We start from the raw sequence: 21,428 nt of genomic DNA on the forward strand, positions 1-21,428 counted from the left end.
TACAGTGCCTTCCAAATTGCCAAAGCGAAAATACGTCTTGTTTAGGGAGGAGTGGTGCCAAACTTAACTTTCTTTAGCCTAAAAATACCTGGGGCTATACCACACTTTAATGTGGAAGAAATTCCAGGTGAAGCTCGCCAAATTTTGTTTTGTTTTTTTTTTTCCAAGTCATGTTTCAACTTAGCAAACCTCAACCCTGTCGTTCACGGCAACATGCAGCCCATAACAGCCCCCAGACCTGCTTATGGCCCCAAGATTTCAGAATGATGTCTATAAGAGCAAAGAATGCTGCCCAAAGCACAGCACTTGTGAATTCTGGAGTACTTGCGAATTCTGGATTCACTTACAAGATTCTCCCTTCTCACAGCCTGGTGACAACAGTCCTGTGCCAGAACCCACTATGATACTACATTACTTGTAATTAGGTCAACATTTTTTGTGTGAAGACAGTACACAAAAACTCGGACAGGGGTTTTAACCACAGCTATGCTTTTCCATGAAATAAAATAAACCGATTGCAGTTGTGCTAATTCAAGAGATCCTGAAGTTTATAATTATGTATGTCTGTAGAAAGAATTATAACTCGCACCTTTTATTTCTGCTCAGCAAGTAGGGCTAGTATCTCAAAAGCAATTTAATAAAATTAAAAAAACATATTAAAGTAACTAGTCAGTCACAAAGAATACTCCCTGGCACAACAAAAAACCTGTAACGCTGCATCATCTGATACACACATGACTTCATATATCCTTTCCATTTCTATTTTATTTCCATGACATCAACGTACTACAATTCTTTGCAAAACTTTGTATAATCCACACACAGTAATATTTTGCATATTAGCACTTTCAACGTATTCCATGACAGCTCATATTACTACATTCATGACTATTTTAAAACCTTTCAGTTACTGATTTCACATCAGTAATTCTTCTCCCATAATCTAATTAACGTGCCCAGTAAGATCTAGTAGTTACTGTAAAAAGTACAGCTGCATGAAGCATGAGTTCACATTGTTGGCTACAGTTTTATATAGTCTTCAAAACCAGTTTGAATTATATTAGCAATAATGCTTATAAAACAGAGAACTTTCTCAGAAGTGCACAAATTCACTAAGAAACAGAGATAATCAGTAGATCAAAAGCCACATGAGTAAGAGCACACTGCAGCTACTGTGATCTCCACGTAGCGCTGCGCTGGGCCACACGCAGCAAGAGGTAGAACACACCTACCTGTGTTAACTTGCAAAGGCTACCTACACAGGAGAGGCATGCTGTCAAGGGTCCCTTTATGATCAATGGAGAAACTGAGAAGAATCACCTTCTGGCCATCTCTCCGACTTCAGAGACCCTAAACATCTAGCTTGAACTAGAAGCTTGAATTCAGCAGACCCACCAAAGAGATTCCCACTTTAAGAATGCTTAGAATAAATGAGAAATAAAGAACTAGATAAAAATCAGAAATACCCCACAAAAGTAAAAGCAAATCCACTATTGTGAATATTAGAAAGTAATTCTAAAATACTCAAAGATAATTTTTCTTACTCTAAGGGACCTTTTGACTCTTTTGTTCTTTTCCTAATTTGTGCAAGTTATTCCCTGCCCCTCCCCATCCTTTTTGATAGAGGAAAAAGAAACAAAAATTCCTTCCCTCCTACCCTGCCTTTTTCTCCACTAGCATCTACGGCAATCCCTCTGATGTAACATTACATCATTGCTTTTTAAACAGAATTCCCAAGTTATTTCATCAGGTATATCTGTACCAAAAATTGGTGACATATTAAGACGGAAATGTGTTTCAAGTCCTGGATCAGCACTGCAGAATTCTTACTCTAATACTGAGTGGCATTATGAATAACTGTGTCAAATCTGTTATGATATTAGCATGCCTGTCAAGCTTCTTTCTTTCAAAGTGTTTCTTTTTCCTTGTTTGTTAAGCCAAACTTGCTGAGATTAGTCAAATTTGAATACCCAAATTCACAAAGCAATCCCCCATAAGTATCCTTAATATAATGGAGTCTCATCAGTAGATTTTTCTGGAACTACACTCACAGATTTATTAGTTCCCACACACAGCTATTGTTTAAAAGATCTTCAAAGGGCCTGTTTACTAAAACAAGTGCCAATTGTGTTTTCAGCTGCACTCAAACTGCCTGCAGTATGATGGGGCCACCATGCTAAACAAGAAGAACGCCTTTGTCAACTGTTGTTTGAAGTACTGTAAACAAATTGATATAAAGCACCAGAAGGTTTACACCATAGTGTCAGCATTTCTTCCTCTGACTGCACAACTCTGAATATGCAAGTAAAACTAACATTATCTGAAAAAACAAGAGTATCCTATAGCAACAATATAAAAGGTTAACACACATTATCAGTCTATCTTAAGAGTTTTACACTACTCTTCATCACCAGCGTGATGAGGCTGAGCAGATTCCTATAAATAGGGAGAACATCTACTAGTGATCTCAGACAAAGCCTGAATTTCCTGTAACCCTAAATATACTTAGATGAAAAAGTTTTGTTGCAGACTCCTATGAGGCCAAGATTTAATCTCCTCACTTTTTTCTCATATTGAAGTCTACACTATGGTTGCCCTTGAAAGTGTTAACTTGGTTTCAAGAACAAGTTTTTCATTTAAATAGTTTTATAGCATCTTCTAAAAGGTAAGAGTACTTTTGAAATAATCTCAACTTGTGAAATAATCTCAACTTCCAACATGTTTCACACTCATGACTGTTTCTGCAGAATGCTATGGGGAGGAGCAGGGAAGAGTGATAAATATGAGAGTTTAAATGCAGAGGGTACCATTCATTATACTTCAGAAGGCACAGTGGGAGGACAGTGAAGATGAAACTCACATAATAAAGATGAGGCACACTTAACAGTTAAAAAACAAGAGTCTCTATCTGTTAATCTTCCCCTAAAATATACAAGGATCCATATCTACCTCTTCAACTTTGGTGTCAAATAAACTATGAAGATAGCCAAGTATTCAAGGATTGCATTTATAGAAGAAACATAGATCATGATGGCCATTACAGTACACTCCATCTTAATGTAAAAATGCATCCAATTTCTTTTTGATATGTTCAAAAGCATCTTTCCCCATATAGTCCATGCGCCCTTCCTCCCATTTTCTCCGTTCATCTTCTGGACTTGGTTCTTCTGGTTTGAAGCGAATAGACAGCTCTGAAACAGAATGTGTGACCTCATTCTGTGGGAAGAAGCAGAACAGTGAGAAAACAGTCATTTGGTCATTCTCATTTCAGTGCTGTGAAGTTAAACCTTGAATGTCAAACTTCTGCTTTGTACAGTCCCAGTCAAAACAATAAAACAAACAGTATTCAAACATTCATTCTTGTTTTGGTAATATGATCTCATTATCCCATGCTTTTACTACTTGTCATAGCATCTGTGAACATACCAAACATTTATTTTACTTGTCTTAACTCAGACCTTGGCGTACTCAGCAACAACACAATGAGGCTATTACAAATACAGCTGGTTTAGAGTAGAGTATCTCCTACAATAAAGTGTAACCATGTATCTGTGCAAATTTTGTCTTCAACAGGCTCTCATGTGAATGCAAGTTCCTTAGAATTTTTAGTCACTTGTTTTAGCTGATCTCCAGTGAGGTCAGTATTATTTAGCAGATGTGAGACATTACCCGTATAAATTACTTTAAAAGATTTGACACTATTCACTACACCAATAAGTAGTTCATTTTGAATGATGGTCCAAAATTGTGAATCCTGATTCAAGATCAAGTTATCATAGGTGCACAAATGCAAGATACGTTATTAGTGATAACTTAACATAAAAGAGAAACTGTGTCCATGATTGACCAATGCCAGTAAAACCAGAACATCCCAACAATTATAACCAGTAATAAAGATGAAATATAAAAAGGACTAATCAAGGCAGCTACTGAAAACCTGCTTTCAGTACTAATCCAAGAGGCTCCAAGGCAAACAACTCACCTTATGTTATAAACAAAATTGCAATCAACCAGAATGGCCTTCCAGTGAAGCCCTCACAAATTCAATATACAGATGTTTCAGAATAGAATGTAAAGGGCAGGAATCAGTGGCTTAAACCACCTTAATCCCCTGGAATAACCATTGCATCTGCCAATTTGGGGCAGATAAGGCACAGGACTTGCACAAGACCTGCACCTGCAGACCTGGTAAGGTATTTCAAACATCCAACATGACACTATATGCTCAGGCAACTGCATCCTTCCAGATGTATCCTCACCTGGGTCCCACTCTACATGACTTTAAACATGAATAAACACTCTGAAGAGCATGCTTGCTCCCTATTGTGGCAGTGTAAGTCGGCCATGTAGTATTAATTCTCTTTACATCATTGAGCCTGTGGTTTTATAAAATGTTATCAGACTTCTAACTAACTTTTGCTGAAGAATAAATCTGAGTTTTAACACCTGTTGGATTTGGTTAGTTGTGCATCCGTAACACCTATATATGCAAATATGCAACAATACTTGGTATTTAATTTTCAGGATTTATATACATGTAACTGCAGTAATGCTTGAAATTCCTTTCTTTACCATCGGCAACCCTTATCAACAGCTTTGGATGCTATTAACAAGACAGGAATCATCACCTTTTTAGAAATGAAGAATTTTAGCTACGGCCCAAACACCCCTGGCTGCACAGGAGCTACAGTTTCACTTACAGTTTTGTTTCTCAGTTTTAAAGTATTTCACCATAGTGCTTCACAATCATACGAAAGGCCTCAATAGGAAAATGACTGTGTTGTGTACCTTAGAAGTCCTTGACACCCTGTCATCCCCATCAACGCCAAGTCTGGCACTGCTGTCACACTGCCCACAGATAAATGCAGTGCAAGATCACAAAGGAAAGCCTAGGCTCCATGCCTGACTCACTGTACATTCATTTTCCACTTGCTTGGAAACACCACTTCAGCAGGTAAAAAAAGAAACAAAACAGAACAAAAAAATCCAAATAGCTTTGCTTGTATTAATATTGGAGAGCTAAAATTAACACCATGCATTTATTACTTGGTGGCTAGCACAGGAAAAGATACATTAAAAAAAACTAGAAGTATAACTGATAGAAAGGGATCATACCCCAGTATTGGAAGCAGTTAGGGAATTACACAGCTAAAAGATTCAAGATTTTATTTACACATTGCATTATAATTAGTTGGGATTTCCGAAAATGATGGTGGAAGCAAAAAGACATGCATGCAGTTATCAACAGATGTACAATGCAGAAAGCTACATGTACCAGTTCTGAGGTTTCCTGAAACTTTGGATGAAACAGGATGAAATACAAGTTGTTCTGAAGGTCTGTCAGGCTCAAAGAGATGGATGTTACAGAACCGCTTTGTTCAACTTCACATACAGGTTGCTAAAATACAGCCACTGAGGTTTTATTAGGAGAGTATTTTTCCATAGTTTCCTTATAAGAATTCATACAATACAAATCGATTTCAGTCTTGGGGTAGGGGAAAGCAGTGGATGGGAGGAAAAGGAATGAAACACATTATCACCAAGGACAAAATTTATCTCACTCAGCTTTAGCTATCAAAATGGCACCGAATCTAAGCTCCTACTACAATCAATCTAGGATAAGTACCTCCAGAGGGCAGCTCATCTCATCCTAAAATAGGTTCAAGAGTGGCTGTCATTCTTCAGCAACTACAGAAACAGCCTGGAAATCTAGCTTACAGTAGATGCCTACCATTCAAGAGGCTAAACTTCAAATGAGAAAAATCTCATTTTAGGGTAATAGCTTGCTCTATAACTGATGAGCTTTTTATATGCATACAATGAGAACAGAACAATGTATTCCAAAACAAAGGTAAAACATACTGCGCCAAATATTTGCCTTTGCCAGATATCAAAACATAAATGAGTAGACAGACCCCATTCTGAAGTCTCTTCCACCAAAACCAAAACAATCCCACAAGACTACTGAAGTTAAGCAACAAAAAGTGGAATGATGGTGTTCCTAAGTAAGGAGAGAATCAGGCTATTAATTTCTGATTAACATGATCTTCTGATAAACCAATCCTAGTAACTAAAAAAGAAATTTAAATTTGAACGACACTACTTTAAGCGAACATTATGATTTTTTTTTTTTACCCCAAACAAACATCTTGAAGACGTGTCCCTATTTGGTTTGAGCATTTCCAATGGAGTCAGAGGAGGCACACAAGATAAGAATAATTTATTTGCAAAAGATGTGTTAAGGTATAGAGCTGGAAGGTCTGCAATTTTCCTTCAGTCCCTCCACACCCAGGGTGGACAAGAAAGGAAGGAAGACTACAGTTTTACTTTATGGAGTAACTATAGTTGAAAGGGATGAAGCACTGAACATAATAAAAACCACCTTCATCTTACTACAGAGCAGTCCACAAGTTACAATAGCAGATGACATTAGAACATTAATTTTATTTTCTCCCAATTGTTCCCTGCTGTAGCATGGTTTATCATAAAACACATAATGACTTACAGCCGTGAAACATTGTGCTATTATGTCCAACTTAATTCCTGCATAAAATAAGGGGAGTCAGTGCAACAGAAACACCCAAATACGAGAAGAGTGACAAAAGAACCAGGACGCCTACAGTGAACAGCAGTGGATTCTTTTAAGACACTCCTTGTTGCCCACAGAAATTTGGGGAACAGTCTTCCAAGTCAACACTTTTGGAAAAAATTTCTACAAAGGAGCGATAGAAAGGATTCTAGTTTTAAATCTATTAATTCCCAAGAGTATTAATATTCAAAAGATTACTTTAATAACAGGTGGGTTTTTTATATTACACTTATTAAGTACCTAACAACTTTCAACAAGTAACCTCTTCGTAAAATTCAATGCAATTTTTTCAACCTCCAGACACATCATGCATGCGTGACTAAAGATTGAAGAAAATAGATACTCTTTAGACTGTTCCTGACGCTAGCAAGAAAATTCAATAGCTACAGCTAAATTGAAGAGGATATAATCTCCTAGATCAGAAGCATAATTAAGAAAATCTGATTTTAGTGTATCATTTTGTTACTGCATATAGTAATATACAACATACTTACAGCTTTGAAAGTGAGCTCCTCAGGAGAACATGTTGTGGGATGTATTTCGTACGTCTGCTCTGGAAGCACAGGTATTTGCAGCGAATTGGCCACATAAGGACTGACCTTTTTCAGTGTAATTTCAACTCCATTGAAAGTATGCTAACAAAAACAAGAAGATCTCAGCACTGAAATGCAATTTTGCAGGAAATTAGTATCTTATTTAAAACAGTTTCACTTCCTTACAGGGATCTCAGAATTAAAGGAACAAGGTAATAAATTGAAAAAAGTTTGTGGTCCAAGCTTCAGAGCATGTTGCAATTTAGATTTTTGCACTCAGAAGTATGCCAGAATCATCAGGAGGTAAATCTAACAGGTATTTCCACCTTCATGCTGCTGTAGCTGAAGTATTTCTTTACTGCCCAATTTCTTAAAAATTAAAGCATGTTAAAAGTATGATAAAAAAAAAAACTACCCATTCCTTCCTCTGCTTTCCAATTTGTGAAGAGGTTAACAAACCAAATTCCTCTCTAGGGCTTTGATGGTAACTGTCCAACTGATCTTATGGGACTATGCAATTAGTTCAGTGATGGTAATAGTCTGATATTTAAAAAAAAATTAAGAAAATATTTACATATGCATAAAAGTGATCTTAATTGTCATGTCTCGATACAAAATTAAAAATCATACTTCTACTCATTACTTTATGCTGCTGATCTCCAAGAAATCATCTGTTTATCAACAGATTTTTTTATCCTACTCATGGAAACCATGCATTGCTGCACTTCCTTTGAAGAAAAAAAAAAAGCGTGAAGAGCTCAGTAAGTGCTTGATGACATATGAGTACTGAATATAACATCGTAAATGTATTTAACGCAGCCTTCGCAAATCTGATTTGTTATGACCCTCATAAAATAAGTTATAATGCAGTTCTGAAAAGGTAAATTTTACTATACTTCAAGGGCTAGTTTGATGGTCTATATCAAATTATCTTCAAAAAGTCAAAAGTCCGTTTGTTTCATAGCTAGATTATCACCTTCTCTGATTTGTATCATACTTTGTGCTTAATTTGCAGAATCTATACATACACATTCCCATACAAACTCTTCAGCAATTAAGAGGAGGGCTGGAGGAAATCTTTGGAAAGCCAATAGTACTAAAAATCTTTCCTAAACTGCTAGTTTAGATGCTTCTAGGAGCAATCACTGCTACTACCGATCAACAGATACTATGTTTTTTCATGCAATTCCTTCCTCTAGCAAACACATAATTTTCAGAATTTTTGTTGTGATTCCAGCATATTCCCACTAACTCCTTATTAGTTACCTTGCATTCCTCAGATTCTGATTCTTCCATCTTTTGAAGTTTTTCTAACAAAGGCAATATACTTGCACTGTATATATTCCACCAGAGGGCAAGAAATGACAGCTGATGAAAAGATCCAGAGGTGGTGCCATCCTGCATAACTCTCTTTGTTTGAAGGTTATATTTGTAGTTCCAGGGCTTCGTCGCTCCCAAGAAGTGAACAACTTTGGCATCTCTACCAAAACTGCAGAGATTAAACATACAGGTCTATACATTAAATATATATTTTTTTAGCCTATATGAACTGCTAAAGAAACATGCTTACTCTCACTGGTAAGGTAATTTTGACATTTTGCAACACCAACACATGCAATATGAGTATATATTTAGTATTTTTTTCTGTCTTATTAGTTTAAGGTATCTCATTTAGCATACAGAAAAAAAAAGGCTGCATTGCCATTTGCTTCCAGCTGCTGATTCTAGTAAAGTTCATGAAGGAAAATGACAGGCTCATGCGGTACCATTTCTAGTCCTCCTGCATACTCTGTTCACAAATAAATACCACTTCAAACACTGAATCAACAAAATTGATTATTACTGATCCCATATTAAAAATTACTAATAAGTACATCATCCTAAGTTCGCCTTCCATTAAGAGCGTTTTGTGCAACTGGAGCAGTAATTCATGACACTCTAAATCCAACTTGCCTTCTGCCAGAAAAGTTTCCTAACTGCATTGTCTGAAGTCGTATAATTACTAGCACAAATCTTCTTTCAAAGAGAACCTTAGAAATGGTTATAAAAAAAAAAAAAAAGACAAAAAACCCCACAACTGTTTCCCATAGAACTGACTGGAAAAGAAGGGAACAACATTCAGAGTAAAGCTGTCAGAACCTAATGCTAAAGTAATCTACATCTTCTCAAATCTGAGAAAAGCTTCGCTGAAACAACATACAAGACAGTGTAGCCAGCTCTGGGACTCAGTCTGTGTCCAGATGCAAGACATTCATATTGTATTTCAGCTTTTACTGCATGATTTTTACATAACACCATTTCTGACTGCTGTAATTTATAATCAACAGAATATGGCATTATTATTCCCTCTTATAATAGAATGTTTGTTAACAAACTGCAGAGGTTTACAGTCAGTCAGACATGTTACTACTTACTGATTGAAAGCAGGAACGTAGGTGTATACAGCGCTGCTGCTCAAGTTATAGAGGAAAGGTAAGTGTTTGCCAATATCTGCTGTTGCCCAGTTGCTGAAGAAGCTATTCAACAAGCCTTGATCACCCCCTAAAGAACATAAAAAACCGTATTACCATAATTAAGCATACACTCAAATTTACATCAAAATTTCACATCCAAGGATGGGAGTGAGACTGGTGTGTTCATGGGACTGCAACTTGGAGTTGACAATATGGCCATGCGAGCAGGTACAAGTGAATAATACCTGATCCACTCCGATGCAAGTTCAGTGTAAATGAAGTCCTATTGTAATATATGAAGAAAGGAGTAGGAAAGGGGTTTGGTCTCCCTCAGAGCAGAAGACTGAAGATCAGCTGTATTTCTCTCTCCTAAACCAGACAGCAAAATTAAAACTTACTGAGCAAGACTTAGACACAATGTCCCTTATTGCCCTTTTCTGGGAAGAACTGTCCACAATAACTCAATGGGCCTTAAGTACAGTGTAAGAGGCAAAGGTCTGCACCTTAAATTTTTGTGGGGGCACAATTACGTAAAGCCCGGAGAACTCCTGCCTTCCTCTATTCTGCCTGATAACATGGAAGCTATGGAAAAACAGCTTACTGAGAAGGAATCGAACATTTTGCACTTCATCCCTTATGCCTTGCCCCTTACCATCAAAGCTGCCATGTTCAGCAGCAAACCGGAGCAGTAGGTTGTAAGTTTTCAAAGAAGGTCGGAATACAAATACACCGCTATTAAAGCAGTCAGGCCAGCCAGAATCAGGAGCTGCTGAAAACTCTTCTCGATCAAATAATTCATCGACATTGCAAAGCACCTTAGAGACAGTAGGTAAACACAAAAATTGTTAGAGCAAATGTTTTTCTAGAACACAAGGAGCTAAATCAGTACCAATGGAGTAAATTGCTAGTTTGGCCAAGTGTATTGTTTGCAGAGCATAAAAGCAGTGGCAATGCAAAATATGCTAGGGGTCAGAACCTCTATTTTTAATATAATAAAGCAACATTAATTGTGGTTCTCCATGATTTCTCTGATCAAAGTGCAAACCCTGTGAAATTATTTCATGAACCTTGGAGACCCTCCAGAAGCTGCCTTTAAATATTATAACATACCATGAAAACACACAATTTCCTTCTTTCTTAGCTCACCTTCCCAGAGTCCACTATTCTCAGTAACTGCAACAGAGCTGAATGAAAGCTGGGAATCCAAATAATTTGAGTTAGCAACAGACTGACTAAAGGGGTAGCAGAAAAACTGTCTCATTACCAGTTTTCTAATGTAAGCTAAGCTCATAAATTTGCTTTGGTTTGGTTTTTAAGCTTCACAAGGAAGTGGGAAAAGTCAATCAGGCTAAGGCCAAGATCACTTTTAAGCTGGTAGAAAGACAACCGTGGAATCACTGAAAGTCTGGACCCCACCCACAACTGAGCCACTGTGAAAAGAAGCAGAAAATTTTTTTAGGAGACAAATTACTTCACTGAATTTAAACCAAAACACAAATATTTGCCTTCCTCCTTTACTTTAATGTAAAGCAGGAAATCATAAGCCTCTCCACCTCACCCCCTAAGAATAACTTAATTTGGTTTCTAATTCAAATACAATCCTATTAAATTAAAATGCATCCCAGTCTTTTCAAGTGAGCCATGTAAGTGCAGGGGAAGGCTGACATGATTGACCTTGCCAAAATTATGGCCATTTTTATCTCTATACCTCTAAAAAAATGAAAAAGAAAAAAGTAATTAATGTTTCCAGGCTTCCCGCCCCCACCTCCTTTTTAAAACTGGCCTGCCTTCCCGATCAGAGTAAGTCCAAATGAAAGTATATGAGAGAGATCCATTTTAAACATCTGTCAGAAGCCCATTTGCATAGAGTGTGTTTGTGATATCTTTTGAGGACAGTCCTGAGGCTACTCTCAAAACAGGATTTACTTCTATGCAGACGGCAAAACTCTGAGCATTGCCAAAACATGCCAGCTGGAGCTTCTGCAACCTTGTGACCACCAGCAATCTGGTCACTTCATAGGCCAGTAGGCTGCCTGACAAGGAAGCATCCCACACCCAGAGTAGCTCCTTAAGACAGACACAAATGTTTCCACAGGTCCTGCTCTACTCACCAAAGTGTCTGCATCCATGAAGACACATTTGCTATAATGAGTAAGAGTCCAACAGCGAAGCTTAGTGAAGGTTACACCCAGTTCTGGCCTCTGCATCAGAGCCAAACGGACTGAGTCAGCACTGTCAAGCGTATCCACCTCAATGACTTCGTCAAATACGCTGCGGAGGACAGACCTACCAGAGGAAGCAGTGGAGAGAAAGAAGGGAATTTAAAGAGGTTCACCAGAATTCACTTCCGGCATAAAAACAGTAATACGCAGCACCACGTTTATTATGACAATAACAAAGGCTAGACTGATTGGTTAGAATGAGAAGTCAGAAGTGAAAAGTCCTTGTAAACAGTCTGCTGAAGTGACAGCTATCAATCAAGCCATAAACCATCACCCCTTCTACAGGGCAAGCACATCTCAAAAGTGACAAGTGCTGTATGGAGGAGAAACCAATCCTTATTTTAGTTACTTAATCTCCTATAGAAACACCAACAGAAATGAAAGCAGCTTTCATCCTGCACACTTGACTCTAAAGAACAGCACAGAACCGTGTTCCCTGTGCATTGCACAGGATGTGGCATGCACTGTCAGCGCAGTCACTTGCACCTATTATGCCCAAGTAAACACAGCTTCAGAACTGCACCTTTTAATACAGGTAATATATACTTGCTCACTACTACAAATTGTCTCAGATAAGACTTTTAGGAAGATATCTTTTCTATACATATCTTCCATGGGAATTTTATAGGTGAAACCAAAGTAGGTAATTTTCCTTCAAGACACAAGAAAAAAGTCTTTTAAATACAGCTTATTTATTTACATTACACTATTAACTACAAAGTCCCGGATGTCATACAAACACAGAAAAAGAAAAGCCTGTGCTGATTATCTAGATTTCAGAGTTATTAGCTTTTGCCTGACTGATCTTCAAGGGACAGGAGTTAACTGGGAAAGAACTAAGAGTAGGTAAAGATTTTTAGAAGCATAGTTCAGTAGTGTAATTTTTCTTAAATGCTATCCTTGATTAAAAGATATACTATAAAGGTTTTTCCCCCACTGAATGGGGATGAAAAAACTGATGGACTTAGTATCCACCCAGGTGTCAAATGTATACAGTATTCCCTCAGGAATCCCTCAGGAAGGTTACAGTGTTCTGACAAAATCCATACTTTAAAAAGGCTGTAAAAACAGACTTCTGTACATCTAATCACAGCAAAAATGGGAAAATACTTTTCTTGAGCTAGATGCATTGCAAATACTTTCACACAGCATACAGAAATCAGGAGCTTGCACACTTCTTAAGCCATAGCAGAACTAAGAGTTTAAGTAACTATGGCATGTCATGTTCCTTTTAACAAGCAGCACTGTCCTCCAAATAACAGGGCTTGAGGTCAACACATCAATGAGACTTCTGCATTTCTGTAGTGCTCGTAGTGAATTTCATGCAAGTCTGTAGTACCTGTAGAATCACAACCCAAATTGGAAAGTGATTAAAAAAAAAAGCAGCAGCAAAAAAAAAAAAAAATGAATTTCTCATCATGATAGCTATGCACCAATATTTTAAGATTAGTCATCCGAAATCAAGCCCCTAAGGTTTTTGGAGAGTTATGTCGCATGTTTTTATGTATCTTGCTCTTTCTAACAGAGAATCGCTTGGGGAAAAAAAAACAGTAGTGCCTTTATTTTGGCTTAAAAGCAGACACCAAAACCTTAGTTCCCAAACTTTCAGCTTATGTTCCCAATTACGGGCTTAAGACAACTTCCAGCCACAAGCTCTACTTCTGCAAATGAACACTTATTAGGCTTACGATCTTATCATGGATGTTATTTGGGACTCCTCTCAGAAATCACTAGCCAAGGGGGAACTTAATGCTGTTAAATCCACAGGAAGCCTATTAAAATCTTTCATCTTGTTGTTTATTCTTCCATAATATCAACCTCCAAAAATACCTGAATCCTTACCTCATCCCACTGGAAACCTCTGGTGTAATTAGTACTGCCAATTTTCTAGATGTCATATGGTTCCTCAACGACTGTCCGAGAACCAGAGCACCTTGACAGTATACATCATCGGTAGCAAGGGTCACAAAGGCTTGATCCGTTACTGTGAGGAAATATTCAGAAGAGTCACTTCACAGCTTTAACAAAGGCTCTTTTGACAGATTTCTTCCTCCTCCAGCTAACCAACAGGCTGCAGTTTATAACAGCCTGCAGTTCCTGTGATAAGCTCTTTTCTCTCCCAAATTCCCCCAGAAGACACAACTGAATGGAAAAGCCAGTGAAGGTGACTGCAGAATGTATGTTTCTGAATTTTGTTATTTTTTGTTTGCCTGATTTACATAGTAACAGGTATGAAGTTTTTGGACTAGCCTTAAACAAATAATTCCCTATGTCTTATTGCCTAAACATAATCTCAATCAAAAAAGCCTATCTGTAAATACTTAGATTTTACATTTAACTAACATAGTATAATACAACCAATAAGGAAAATGTTCCTGTTTATATAGTGCCAAAAGCTAAGGAAAAAAAGCAGGCTGTTAAGTACTAGCCAGAAACGTCCTTCTTTCCATAACCTCACTGAATCAACCCAACAGGCATTATTATGTGCTCTGTCGTCTTTGTACTGGAGTAACTGGTGCTGGCTGAACAAATGTAGAGAAATTGCTACCAAGACTGGTACACCTCCCAGAAGTTAAGGATCCCTACCTCAAGTAACTCCAAGAAAATCAGGAGTGTTCCTCATTGTCAAGAAACACATGGGAAAAAAGTTACAATAAAAAAAGAAAGAAAAGTACACTCCTGCACAACAGGAGACGTAATGTATTTTGTAGAGATACTAGCCTGTGGCAGTATCACCAGGGGCTGCTTCTTCAGCTCTGCCCTCTGACAGAACCACCGTTATCAGGGTTCTCCTGGGGAGAGCCAGAACCTATGATTCAGCAAAGTGAACAGCCTGCTTGGAGCACAAAGACGACCTCGGCATTCTAGGCTGCAGAATTAACCAGAACAAGATGAGCAGGTCACACAGATGAGGGGAATTCCACTGAGGTCTACAGAGCTTCAATAAACACTTGTGTTGGAATACTTGTTTAAAACCACCATCATCTTAAGGGACAAGCAATTATGTTAAATAAATCAAACCAACCAAACAATAACAACAACATAAACACCCTGTCATACAGTTTCCAGGCTCTGAGAGAGACACTACGAAAGAATGTCACAGAACTGGTTGCAGGTCTGAACCCAACAAATGACCTCATGGCTCTTTGCCTCAGCCAGGGGCTGCCAAAATGAATGACTTCAAACCTCTAACCTAACATCAAGGTATGCAGTGAAGTATGGTTGGTGCTCCTGACAACCTTCTCATGTACTAAATATTTCCATTTTCATGTCCTCCAAATCCAGAGCAAAGCACAGACCCACTGGTGTGCTGTCTTCTTCCCCCCTTTTTGCCCTACCTCCCACTTATCTCCAGCCAGACCTGAATTCAAACCAAGCACATACACCTTACATTTGCTGACACTGCAATGGATCCCTGCACCTCAGGAGAATCCCAGTAGTGTTAAACTTGACCAAAAAAATTGAATCATCCATCAAAACTTAAAACAGTTTGCAGATCCCTCAGCTAAGCAAACTCCAGTAACATTTTTAAACACGATTTCCAGAAGCAGCAAATGAAAAAAGGAGCTTTTAAATCTCCCATTATCGTAACAGCTCAAGCAAGTTATGGCTGTTCCAGAAAACAATGAATGAGTTGCTTACATGGAGTGGTTTAAAAGGACAGTTGTGCAAGTAAACTGCTCCTACTACAATTTTCCAAAAGGTTAATCGAATAAATTTAAGCATACATAAAAAAACAATACAAAACAAAAAAAAAAACACTGAAGGCTACTTTAGCAATAAAATTATTCTCAAAAGACACGACAAGTCAGCAAAGAAAAGCACTTTTGTGTTAGGCAACAAGCATCTTCAGCCAAACAAAGGCAATAAAAGAACTACTGAGAGGAACGTGGGAGGCAGGTTAATACAAAAAGCAAACTGTGAAATGAGTGGGAGTTTAAATCTTAAAATACTGTTTTAAATAACAACCACAAAACTGAACACATAATCTTCTTATTGCTTCTGCAAATTCTTTTAGCTACAGAAGCTGAATCTTTACTTAAGTAATATATCTAAAAATACACATGCTACTCATCAAATAGTTCAGCAAGCTGGTATGGCAAATTACCACATCCTACGGACGCTTTCACGCTTTGTACCTCTGGGGCAAAAGTTGTGGTCAGAACTACAAGGAAGCAAACTGCTGAACAAATACAGCTTCCAAGAAACTCCTGCTAATACCTCACACAGAAAAGAAACCAATTGTCTGTTTTGAGAATCAGATGTGGGACACATATTATGGCCTTCTCTATTAGAGTGAATCACTACGGAGATAATTAAATAGATAATCAAACTATTGACTGAAACGATGCAACATTAAAGTATTTCTAGTGCAAAGAGAAGCACATCCTAGCTATTTCAAAATCTTACCGGGGCACCACTAATCCATTAAGGTTCCACAGGCGGTTTAAAATCAAAAGATTTTATCATTACTTGTTCTTTCATCTAATTCCTATTTTCAAGAAAGAGGTGTTACTTGACTTACATCATTTATCATGTTCTTTGGAACACTGTCCCTATAAGTAAATGTTTTATTTTTATAACTGAAAACTAAGGATCAGATTTTCATATAAACTTGTGAAAGTAAACTGTTTACCTGAAAATTCCCATTGAACTGCAATCAAGGACAATGCTGCGTTAAATCTAATGTACACAGGGTTTCACTCACTGAGTTTAAGCTGCAAAAGAAAAGTTGATCTTCTAAGTTTGAAAGCCAAAGGTCTAGGTATTTAAAAAATAAAATCCAGTCGCAGCAAATTTTAAGTGTCAAGTGCACCACTATGCATAACTTTCAAGTCTTTGTGCTGAATGACAATAGGATTTTCATGGAAAACACCTAGTGTTAACAATATTAAGTTTTCAAGCAAATTGTTTTTAAGCTGTGGAACCCTATGGCTAATACCACTGACTCAGTGAATTATGTGAAAAGTAAGTATGTGATCAGAATCACATTAAAACCACGCCACGTGAATTTATAAATCTGCTCATTTCTTGTCTGGATTACCACACAGCACATGAAGATGCAAATTTAGAAATCATTATCATCACAGTTCTGATACCTAACAATAGTTTCTCAGAACAAACCAAGGATTTTTAAGCAAGTAACTTTGGCGAGTTATTTTAGAGCCCACTTGGCAGCTACAGATAGCAACACAGAAAAGACAGCAAAAGTAATGTGAATCTCTACAGTCAGGGCAATTTTATGTGAAACTTTTTACAGTTTTTTAGCCAAGATCACCAACTTCTGATGCTCCTTACTCACAGCAGTAGTACCTCTGACACTGCCAGAGGAAAAATTCTTCAACTGGCCTGAAAACTAATTCCAGGACAGCTAAAAGCCTTACTTACAATCCACACCAGCAAGCGGACAGGGTGGTGCTCACTTTGATGTTCAAATTAAAAAGAGAGAGGGAATGAACAAACACCAGGTACCCAATGAGAATCAGGAGTGACTCATAATAACAAGCACTGAATGAACCACATGCACCTGCCAGCTTCAAGGCAAGTTTAAGGAGGGTAGGGGCTTTTTCCATAATCCACTAGACATAGCTTCTTAAGCATATTTTGGTCTTTCTTCTGAGACAGAGAGAGGATAAATGTGCTCTAGCTGTGGCTCCTACAGTAACAACTCAAATTTGCCAAGTTGCCCGCTCCAAAATTGCAATAGGAGATCAGAGGTTCATATGCTACAACTTTCCTACAAGCATATTCTAAATAACACATTGCTGCCTTATGCATAAGAGTAGATAAACCAACAGCTAAAAGCCTCCAACAGGCTGGTTAGCGCGCCAGTACGTACTGCCATTCACAATAACCAACGCTGTCTCATTGCTTTCTTAAATTCCTCCCTGGTACCATCTGTTGCTCTTTTGTCACCTCCCTGCTTCTACTTCAGACACAATCTGCAGGACAGGCAGGCTGCAGTCTGGACCTGTGTCCGCTGAGCCCAAAGAGCCTTTCTGAAACCCCGAGTGACAATGACGTGACACAGCCCCAACTCACATCACATTTTCTAACAACAATTTTGTTACTCCCCCTCCCACACATAGGTCTCTGTGAATCCTCCCCCAGTAGCATGTCTTAGTGAAGATGTGTTAGATTACCACAAAGATAAAGAAAGCTACAGGCCTTCTCACTTCCCTGACCTAACACAACCATATCAGAAGCACTTGGAACAAAAAGCTCTGCCCCAGCTGACACCCACAACCTTGAAAGCAGTCAAGAAGTATTTTAAGTAGGTAAAATGAATAATGATGTCAGACAATAACCTATGTCAGACCACCATCAGAAATTATTATGCAAGTTTTCAGCAAGGAGGCAGTTCTTGCCCTAGTAAACAAATGACAGCTGGCAGTTTTAATCCCCATGCTTCCTCGGTCTGGGTCCAATAGTAGAAATATTTACACTACTGATGAAGGTGGCATAACCAACACTTTACACAGTCCTTTTTATAACAGAATATAAATTGACATTTGATGGCATGTAATATTTCTCTTGGTTTAATGAAATTCTGCCTGATCCAAAACCAGATTCTCTCTTATTCTTTATTAAAACAATAGTGAATTTTAGTAGATGGGATTACGACTGTTATCTTGGAAGACTATACGAAGAGAACTTGTTTCTCATTTTGTGTAGCTTTTACTATATATCTTTCAGTTAAGAACAGTTACGTTCTGCTTCAAGACCCTGCAGTTTTGTTATTCAACAGATAGTAAATGATCCTTATGAAAAATCAAGTGCAACATTATAATATGCAAATAAGCATAGCACCCAAAACTAGTCCCAAAATAGCAACATACCAGTTTGAAATAAACTAGTAATAATTGCTTAAGCAATCCAGAGACAGCACAGAGGACTTGATAGGCATCAAGTTATACGTTTCCAGTCTTTCCACCTTCCTTTCAAAAAAACCACAACAAAGAACCCCACAATCCTCTAATCCTTTAATTTGCAGACTCCCTTTCTACATCTTCCCCCAGCACTGGGGTGCCATATACATAAATTCAAACAGGATCCACCTGGCCCAATGCCCAAGGAACGTATGTCCTCAACACCCTGCAAGCGGTTCAACAAACCCATCTTCGGGGGGCTGCTGCTCAACTTTTTCCTCGGTCTTGAGAGCACGTTCAAGAAACGGAACGGCACCTGCACCCGCCCCGCAGTCGTGGCTTTAAAGGACTTTATCCTCGAGTCCCTCAAGGCTTTAAGCATAACTGAATAAAACCAGTACCGCTGCTACGTCAGAAGGGACACGAGAAAGGTTTCCCCGAATCTGCCTCAGCCCGAGGGAGCCCACCCCGGTCTGTCGCCCTGCAGATCCACCAGGAAAACGCAGAGGCCTGCGTAGGCCAACCCGGACGTACAAGCAGAACACATAAATGAGTTTATCTCTTTCATCCCACCAGACAGCTTAAATCCTAATCCGAGGCTGCTAATTACAGCACAGTACTCTGCTGATAACTAAAGAGCAGAGACCCTCGACCGCAGCGGGGCGGGAGGAGGGGGAAGGCCCCGGGGGAGCCGGCCCGCGCCGCCCCGCCGTCCCCGAGAGGCAGCGGAGCACACACGAAGCGGGGTGCTGCGAAAGGCGACGGCAGCCCCTCGGGCAGAGCCCGGCGGCCGCAGCCGCGGTACTCACCGGACATCCTGCGGCAGGGGGGGGCCAGCCGGGCGGGGGCACGGCCCGGACCCGGACCCGGACCCAAGCCCGCGGCGCCCACCTCTGCCGCCGCCGCCGCCCTCACCTGCTCGCGGCGGGCCCGATAAACCGCGAAATGGGATTAGCCTCTTTCCTGCTGAAGGCAGTGGCAGGTGAATTATATTCGCAGGGACTCCTGCGCAGCAGCAGAGAAACGGCATTAGCGGCAGAGACCGTTTGGGAGGGTTGGCGCGACCCAGCCCGCCCCCCCCCGTTGCCCGGCGCTGCCTTTACTGCAAGGGGGCCATCCTCCTCTCGCCCCCTGCCCCGCCGTGGCCCCCCTGCCCCGGGGGCAGAGCCCGGCGCTCGGCCCCCACGGCCGCCGCCTGACGGGGGCCACGCACCTGCCCGCTGCTCCGGGCCGCCCCCCCCCCCGGCGCCCACCCCCCCACGCCCCCACGCGCGGCGGCGGCACTGCGGCGCCTCCTGGCGGCGCGGCGAGGCGCGGCGCTCCCGCTCCATTGGGCGCGGCGCGGCAGCGCCCGCCCGGACCCTCCCGTCATGGCGGGGGTCGGGGGGGGTCCCTCGCCTCCCGCCGCTTTTCCCTCCAATTCCCTCCCGTCCCGTCCCCTGCGCGCTGCCCGCGGGGGCTGAGGGCTTCAGCGGGACCTCCAGAGAGCCGCCCTCAGGCGCCTCCTCTGGGGCCATCCTCCCCGCAGGCTGCCTGCGCCCTGCCCGGGGGCGCTGAGGAAGGAGAGGGACCCCCTGGCCCCCGCTCCCGCCGTCGTTTCCAGGCTCCCGGGCGAGGGGCGCCGGCCGGGCCCTGCGGGGCTGCGCGGTGGCTCGGGCGGGCGTTGAGGAGAAGACCGATCCCGGTGGGAGGGACGGAGGAGCGCCCGGCCGCGGCGGCCGCGCGGGGAGCTGCGGCCTGCGTGGGCCGGAGGGTCGCGGCGGCAGGCTGACAAAACGGGGGGCGTGTGGGCCGCGTCCCGCCACCCGTGCTCCTGCCGCGCCCCGCGCACCTCGACTGCAACACAGCCTCCCCACCACGCACGCTCCTGTGCGGAACCGGAGAGGAAGAAAGATAAGGTGGGGGAGACTCCGCCATGTAGCCCTTTGAGGAAAGCATCAACGCCTTTGATGGTGAAGATGGCAGAGTGTGGAACAAAGATCGTGGAGCAGGAGTGCAGTGACTCCGGCGTGGCTTACGGCGACCCAGATAGGTGGGATTCACGGTGAGTTAAGGGAGTCTGCCCCGTGACGTGTCTGTAGCCACCATAACCCCCACAGGTAGACACAGTCTGATAACTTGCCACCCAGATAAATAAATAAATGTTTTCAGAGAGCTTGTGCTATTCGGAGTGCTATATATATCTTCACATATATATATAAGCACATGTATTCACACAGAATATAGGCAAGGTAGTTTTAGGCTGAGCTGGGTTAGTAGAGGCATCTTTGCATCAAACTGTTCTGTGAACACCAGTAACTGCTTAGCAGAGGACAACGGTTTAAGACAGTGTGCCGCTGAAGAAAATGCACATACCTTTAAAATTTAAACCTTTCTTTGCAACGATTTGCAAGTGATCAGTGTTGCCACTCCAAGCTGCAGCATTTCTTCTCTCACACACTGGGAGTATCCTAAAGGACCACCGGAGAAGATGATGTGATTGCTCCAGTAGTGGCAGAGGTGTTTAAGAAGGAAGGACATAAATGCATAGGAAATCAAGCTTTATTTATCCCGCAGAAACAAAATTCTCAGGAAATGTGTTCATCATCTGCTTATATAGGGAGGTCAACTAAACAATATGCTTACGAGTAGCAAGATCACTATTGTAGATATTTCTACTGGCAGATCTCTTTCAATTGGGGCACTTCATAATCGACAAAAGCATTTTCTTGGTAATAAAAGAGATGTCTACATTTAGATGATTTTCTGTTTTACTTGTGTAC

The 21,428-nt window shown here is 40.7% G+C and overlaps 1 protein-coding gene across 2 annotated transcripts; it reads right to left on the minus strand.

Annotated features, from left to right (window-relative positions):
• Positions 1–576: 576 nt before the first annotated feature.
• GYG2 (glycogenin 2) lies at positions 577–19,869 on the minus strand. 2 transcript variants are annotated; one of them, XM_052773647.1, is made up of 8 exons: positions 19,476–19,869; positions 13,640–13,781; positions 11,687–11,861; positions 10,228–10,390; positions 9,537–9,663; positions 8,389–8,611; positions 7,084–7,224; positions 577–3,216 (listed from the first exon to the last, which is right to left on the minus strand). In XM_052773647.1, the coding sequence occupies exons 1-8, from the start codon at positions 19,480–19,482 to the stop codon at positions 3,055–3,057; spliced, it is 1,140 nt and encodes a 379-aa protein (XP_052629607.1). In that variant the 5' UTR covers positions 19,483–19,869; the 3' UTR covers positions 577–3,054. The 2 variants fall into 2 exon arrangements, with proteins under 2 accessions (XP_052629607.1, XP_052629608.1); XM_052773648.1 differs by lacking the exon at positions 19,476–19,869 and adding an exon at positions 18,637–19,248.
• Positions 19,870–21,428: the final 1,559 nt, after the last annotated feature.

Source organism: Harpia harpyja, chromosome 22, assembly GCF_026419915.1.
Source record: "Harpia harpyja isolate bHarHar1 chromosome 22, bHarHar1 primary haplotype, whole genome shotgun sequence".
Taxonomy (NCBI): Eukaryota; Metazoa; Chordata; class Aves; order Accipitriformes; family Accipitridae; genus Harpia; species Harpia harpyja.